Genomic DNA, 7,263 nt, shown 5'->3' on the forward strand with positions numbered 1-7,263 from the left:
CTCCTACACACATAGCCACCAACAGTAAAGTTCGAAATCTATCTTATACAAACACCTTTTAGTCTCATCATTCACTCGATTCTTCAAAATAGTGTCAAGAACATATGACTTACAGATTTTGATCCAGAAGAAATTTGAGCTGTTTCATGGCAAAGTTTCTTGTTCTTCTCGAATTTATTCATCACGTTGCCGGATTTTCTCTCTTATTTCGCCGGAAATCACCTCTAATGTCGCTGGAATCGCCTTCTCTCGAAATTAGGGTTCCAAATTGGAGATGTCGAGTTATGTCGTAAGTAAAAGAAATTAAAACTAACTACAAACGTTTAAAACTTAACTGTTGACTTTCGTAGTCTTTAATTGGCCAGGTCAACAATTAGTTGGGGCATTAAATCGCGCGAACCATAGTTCGGTATTAAAATTGCCGATTGCAAATACTTGGGGAATTAAATGCCCATTTTCCCCATTATTAATATCATTTTTCATGTTTAAAGAGGTAAATAAACACTTATAACACTAGTGTTAACTAATCTAGACTTAGGGTTTAGAGTTGAGAATTCAAGTTTTGGAATGTGAGATTTAGGATTTTAATAAATATATAAATAAATACCTAATTTTTTCTAAACTTTTTTAAAAATAAATTCAAAAATAATTTCAAACTTCTAAAATAAAATTTGCAAAAAAATAAAATTCAAAATAATAATAAAAATAAATTCAAAAAATATTTATCGAAATTCGAATTTAAAGTTAAAAATAAATATTTTTTAGTTATAAATAATATTTATATTTATATATCTATAAAGCAAGGTTATAAGAGTTTTTTTCCTCTTTAATGAATAAGGTATTTTTTAAAAATGTCCATTTAATAAAGTAAATATGATTAATGATATCTTAATGTGATAAAAGTGAAATTTCCACATAAATGAGGATACTTAAAAATAAATAGATTATTGTTTATCTTACGCTCCTATGAAGTACAATATTCTTCTTTTACTGCAATTCAGAATAAATACACTTAAAATAGGATTAAAATTAATAATCCCTCTGTTTCGCTATGTAAATAGTTTTGCTAAAAGCGCGGATATTAAAGAAATTTAACCTTTTCTAAAGCAGAAATAAAAACGTTTTTTTTATTACACACAATCTGCACCATTTAATCAGAGAGAGATTATTGTTAGTAATAAAATTAATAAAATTTTAAAGTAATCTTCGATATAGATAATATAGTGTCTTCAATTTCTTTGTCGGGATGAAGCTCTCCATTATCATGGTGCATCTTATTCACGTCGAATGCCCGAGTGAACATATGCAAGTTTGATTGTGTTTTGTTGATTTTATTAAATATTTTCAGTTCCTTTTTCTTTTTGATTTTTTTCTTCATTTTGATCCATAGTTTTATGAAGAAAAAATAGGTTGAAGAAAGCAAACCGAATAGAAAACATAATGGAAGTAAGACAGAACTTACGTTTGTATTTATAGTGGATTAAGAAATATAATTTTTGGTAACTAATAAATGTTAGTTGGTTAGGTTTTACGTTTTAGTTTCTTTTGTGTTCTCTTTTGGGTTTTCTTTGCATGTTTTGAAGGGAGGGAGAGAGACCCTATGTTTCTCTTCAAATTCATTCCCACCAGTTTCAACTCTCCGTATCCGGGAGGTGGGAGCTTTGTCAGCTCTGCCGTCGCCGGCTTTCTTTTCCGGGGTGAAGGTTCCATAGTCTTGCGTCGCCGGCTTTAGGTGGTTCCGATTTTGGAACGAGTGTGGTGTTTAGAGCGGTTTATGGTTTATGTGTTATCGGCTTTGTTCTGAGGGATGAGATCTCGAGATCGATGAAGCTCTTCGAAAGTAAGACGAAATGTGGTAGAATAGAGATGGTTCGTGGTTGTCAAGGCGTCAGTGGTGGTTCTGAAGGCTCGGGATGAGATCTCGAAACAGTTTCGATGGAGGCTCTCCGCATTTATGAGCTCAGACCAGGAAAGGGTGTGTGGACTAGGTCCCGGTGTGTTCCGACGAAACTCGAGATGAGGCGTCTGGGACGCATGTTCATGCGTGCAGCCGTTAGGGTTTTCATCGGTTTGGGCTTTAGGCTCATTCCGTTCTTTTGTTTTGGCATTGTGTATGTGGGCCTCAAGTTTAGTTGTTCTATGGGCTTTTAATTTGTATTCTCTAGGTTTTAGTTGACTAACATTGTAAGTTGTGTTCAAAAACATTGAAGACTAACGAATACTTTTAAGTTTTCAGTGGAATATTATTTAAATTATTTTATTGCTTTGGGTTTTGAGAACACTTTATATTGTGAAACATTTTTTTTTCCTAAAACTACTTACATATAGAAACAAAAGGAGTATTTAAATTAATTCAGAAGAAACATAAACAAAAGTTAATGTGGAGATAAAAACTAGTCAACGAAATCGATGGGATCAATGTTTTCCCTTAGAAATAATCTTCCAAGAAAAAGTAAGATTTAACTTTCCTTTAGTTTTAAAAGGTTTGATACTTAAATATCAAATAAAATTATCAAGTATGAAAAAAACAAATGCAAGAAAATATGTAACTGAAAAATAAAGAGAAATTGCTTGAAATACCTTAAATTGGCTACATCTTTTCAAAAATACAATCAACCAAAATACCCTAACATTTGATTCTTTTTACAGTTTAGTTTTAAGGGTGGGATTGGCTTACAAATATTTTATAAATTATTTTAAATTATTTAGAAGGGTTAGTTTAGTCTTTTTCATCACAAACTTAAAGTATTGATGGAAATGGTTATCTTACGGTAAATTTGTGTTAGAAAGTTTGTTTTGGAATTGATTTTTTTCCCAAAATAAAACTATATAAACCAAACTAATAGTCATTTATAAATGAGATAATAAATGTATTTATTCTTATACATTGGTTTCAAACTTATTTGTGAATTTTTTTTTTAACAATTATTCTAAGTGATCGTTATCTCTTTTAAGATCATTGTTAAAGGGAGAAGGAGAGTAGTTTTAGGTTTAATTATTCAGGGTTACAATGGTATTTTGTCTATTAAATATTCTTTAAAGGTAAAGTTGGTTAAAGTAAAAATGGAATATGGTACAAGAAAAGTGGTATTTGTTGTGAAACAAGCGAAATAAGAAATCAGTTATTCTTCTTCTTATCCAATAGACAATGATACATATAAATAGGAATACAAATCTAGGGTTTACAACCCTCTAGAACATGGGGTTTTGGGCTTAATGGACATCCACATAATAGTTCATAACACTCTCTCTTGGATGTACTTTAAAAATATTTCCTAAAGCGCATAAGATGCTGCCTCGTTAAAAACCTTACCAAGAAAAACCATGGTTAAGGGAAAAAGAGTGCAGCGCGCATCTACTCCCCCTGATGAAAACATAACTTGAAATATCTGAGACGATACAATCTCACATGAACAAACTTTTTCTTAATCTTGGTGTTGTACCGGTTCACTTCTCTTGCCAAATTTAACACTCCTCATTGAAACTTAAATATCTTGATGACCTTAGAACAAAGTGACTTCAAACCACTTGGAAATCGAAGCTAACATCCATGGCTAACTTCAGGCACTGTTCTAACTCTGGTAAGATTGGAATATCAAGAAATATTTGGGATATCAGTCAAAATTAGGTATTTTGAGACAGCTTATATATGTCCCATGAAAACAGTCAGATCTCGACTTCTATTTTTTAGAATGACTTGATTCAAATTTGAGACGAAAATAGACTCAAAGATCTTTCTCTAGACACCAAATAGATATTTTAATTCCATATAGAAGGTGTCCTTTGATTGACAAACTTTCGACCTTTTGGTTCTGTCTTGCGAATGGAATGTGTCCTTGGTCCTTTTTAAGTATGATTGATCTTGATCATTCTCTCCTGCTTCTCGATCTGAATCTCAAAAATAATATTCTTCTTTAGGTATCTATTATTTACGTGTTCTTTGTTGCATGTTTAAACCTTGACATGAAGAACAAATGGAAAAAGAGTACAACTACGCACATCATTATATTCTCCTCCCAGAAGCATCATCTTCAGGAGATGTATTCTCAACATACATATCACCCTTTTAGGAATTGATATAATCATATACTAAGTGAATAAACTCGTTAGATTGTTAGATAATTTCTTTGACCATTGGACATCTTTGTCCATAACATTACTTTCATACAAGAAGTCATATATTGGTCTATTTAGACAATCTTCTAAACCTTCAGATTATGTGTATTTATACATACGAGTTATTCCTTTGCTTTTTGTAAAAGTTACAAGTATAAATATCCTTCTTGTTATACAAAACCACATCTTTCAATCATGAAAGAGATCATTAAATTTTCAATATTCTGGTACTTCATGACCAAGGATTTTTTATTTATATTCAATATAATCGTGCGGTAATGTTCTCGAGAACTAGCACTTACTGCTTCTAGCAGTCCAAATGCTTATGGGGTTTACTGCTTCTTCCAGTTTATATTCTTCTTGATCATTGACATAATTGTCATTTTCAGTGGCTTTCAATTCTTTATAGAAAAAAGAAACTTGAAAATTGATGCTTCTACCACATGATGATGTGTTTTTTATAACAATTCCAGGTCTTTATGAAAACTCTTGTGAAACTACTCTTTTGTATTTCATAACTCTTCATCATCTCATTCATTCTTTAGCATAAAAACTCATTTATGTGACACTGGTTTTACACCATTAGATGTAAGGACTACCAGTCCGAATACTCTTCTCTTTCCAAGAGATTTAATCCCACATCTATTGCATATTTTTCATCTTGTCCAATTATTTCTTTGTGCAAGAATTTTTTTATTATTTAGCAAAATAGTCTACAAGTAATCAGAATTGTCGGCCGTAGAATCATTTGTAATATTTTCAGGTTTGTAATAACATAATATAATTCAACGTTTAAAAAAAAGAAAAGTCTATAAGTAATCAGTACTTGAATTTTCCCCCGGAGACTATTTACTATTTAGCGAAAAGAGCCCCCACAAGGTTACGTAATTACGAAACGTGAAAGAAAGATTCATCAGATTCAGTCCTCAAAAAACGATAAGGATCTAATTGGCGCCCCTTTACTATTTCCATCTCCTTCAAAGTAGACACAACTTTGGATCCCTACGTCCTTACGCCGAGCGAGATCTACACAATCTCCGATCCCCAAAATGGCGACGAGAAGACGTACTTTGCTCAAGGTCATTGTCCTCGGCGATAGCGGGTAATATAAAGAAACGCTCATTCTTTTAATTTTAATTCTCAATTGTTTATTTGATGTTTGATCTGTGATTGTCTCTTTCCAGGGTTGGTAAGACTTCCTTGATGAATCAGTATCCTTCCTTCTATTTAATGATTCTGTGAAACAATTGTTTGTTTTTGATTGATTAATAATATTATTTGGGGGGCCTTAACGTGGGGGGGTGATTTTAAGATATGTGCATAACAAGTTTAGTCAACAGTATAAAGCGACTATTGGTGCTGATTTCGTGACCAAGGAGCTTCAGATTGGGGATAAGCTTGTTACTCTCCAGGTTGGGGGTTTCTCTCTTTGCTTTATGAGATATATATATTACTTTCTAAAAGGTTCTAACTTTTTTGTTTTTTTTTTTTGTAGATTTGGGATACTGCTGGACAAGAGAGGTTCCAGAGTCTTGGTGCTGCGTTTTACAGAGGTGCAGATTGTTGCGCTTTGGTTTATGATGTCAACGTGGCCAAGTCCTTTGATTCTCTCGAAACTTGGCATGAGGAGTTTCTTAAACAGGTTCTTAGATCAAAGTTCCTTCTTTCCATCACATTTTTGCTTTGGCATGCTTCATTTGTTATATAGATTAGCTCTTTGTTAGGAACATATCTCTTTTGGTCCTTGTGACCATATCTGAAGTTTTGTTTTTATGCCATTTCAGAGCAATATGATTGAGCAATGTTACATGGCTTTTTTTGTTAAAAAGATTATTTGCTTTTACCTGGTCCTCGGTTTACTGGTTAAGTATATTATAAACTTTCTTTTGTTGTGTTCATAGCTGTTTTAGAATTCATTAATCTATAAACATTGTGCCTTGTTTAGTTCTTTTTCGTTCACTCATACATCAAGGCCTTTACCAGTTTATAATATGCTAACATGTTTCTGTGGCATCTTCTCGTCCTGCACAGGCAAGTCCAGCGGATCCAAAGACATTTCCGTTTATAGTGCTTGGAAACAAGGTTGACATAGGTGGAGGGAGCACTAGAGTGGTAAGTATAAGATCATGAAAAAACGTTTTCCACTCTGCTTTACTTTGTGTGGGGTTTCATCAATCTATATAACTTACAGGTCTCTGAGACGAAAGCAGCTGACTGGTGTGCTTCAAATGGTAACATACCCTATTTCGAGACATCAGCTAAAGAAGACTACAATGTCGATGAGGCTTTCTTTACCATTGCCAAAACCGCTCTTGCCAACGAGAATGATCAGGACATGTATGCTTTAGCTCTAATATATTAGCTTTGAAATCAAAGAATGCACAGAAACAGCTGAGTACCTATAGAATCTGTTCCTCATACACTGTTTTTTTGTGGGTTATTGCAGATACTTCCAAGGCATACCAGTTGCAGTGACTGAAAACGAGCCAAAAGGGGGTGGTTGCGCTTGCTGAACTGTGGATTTGAACATTCTTTTGCGTTCGTTTTTGATACATTTGCTCGTTATTCATTGAAGGTTGGTGTACTCTTTGAGGATTTCAGAACGATAAGTTTGTAGAATCAATCTTTTCAGCTATTCCATCATGTATTAATTTGATTGGAGGAGTCTGTATGATCAAAATCGATTCTGCTGGATACATTTTGTTATTTTCGGAAGAACAGTTATTTGCTCTTATTATCATATTTGGTTCCACTCATCTATATTTGGAGACGATATGTGCACTATGCATGAATAGTTTATTTCTCTGGAGGATTTGGATAACTTCTATGGCTTTGAAACAGAATGGTTTCACTCAGTTCTCATAGTAGAATCAGAAAGGTGGATCTCCCAAAGAATTTAGTTTACTCATTTTCCCGGCGGATGCAAAACAAGGCCTAATAACAACTATTTTTACCAAGTTGTATATAGACCTTCCTGATTGAATAACTATTTTACCAACCCTCTTATTTGTGTATGATGAGTATGCTGCTACTCGTTTAAAATAAGTTAATACTATGTCAGTTAAGATTTCTAATGTTAAAGTTCAAAAAAAAAAAACTTAATGTCATTTGCTGTGACATAGCAAAACAAGTACAATCAAATTCGCT

At 33.1% G+C, this 7,263-nt stretch overlaps 1 protein-coding gene across 1 annotated transcript; it reads left to right on the top strand.

Moving 5' to 3' along the window:
- The first annotated feature begins 5,033 nt into the window (after nucleotides 1-5,033).
- LOC108819369 (ras-related protein RABG3a) lies at nucleotides 5,034-6,856 on the top strand. Its single transcript, XM_018592388.2, has 7 exons — nucleotides 5,034-5,218; nucleotides 5,301-5,327; nucleotides 5,429-5,528; nucleotides 5,612-5,758; nucleotides 6,148-6,228; nucleotides 6,308-6,453; nucleotides 6,563-6,856. The coding sequence occupies exons 1-7, from the start codon at nucleotides 5,166-5,168 to the stop codon at nucleotides 6,627-6,629; spliced, it is 621 nt and encodes a 206-aa protein (XP_018447890.1). The 5' UTR covers nucleotides 5,034-5,165; the 3' UTR covers nucleotides 6,630-6,856.
- Nucleotides 6,857-7,263: the final 407 nt, after the last annotated feature.

This window comes from Raphanus sativus, chromosome 3 (assembly GCF_000801105.2).
Source record: "Raphanus sativus cultivar WK10039 chromosome 3, ASM80110v3, whole genome shotgun sequence".
In the NCBI taxonomy this organism is placed as follows: Eukaryota; Viridiplantae; Streptophyta; class Magnoliopsida; order Brassicales; family Brassicaceae; genus Raphanus; species Raphanus sativus.

What these genes read in the sequence shown, in the direction of transcription:
- LOC108819369 (XM_018592388.2), top strand. Translation starts at nt 5,166, where the DNA reads ATGGCGACGAGAAGACGTACTTTGCTCAAGGTCATTGTCCTCGGCGAT. An exon ending in AAGACTTCCTTGATGAATCA is followed by an intron (nt 5,328 to 5,428) that starts GTATCCTTCCTT and finishes GGTGATTTTAAG; the next exon opens with ATATGTGCATAACAAGTTTA. An exon ending in AACGAGAATGATCAGGACAT is followed by an intron (nt 6,454 to 6,562) that starts GTATGCTTTAGC and finishes GGGTTATTGCAG; the next exon opens with ATACTTCCAAGGCATACCAG.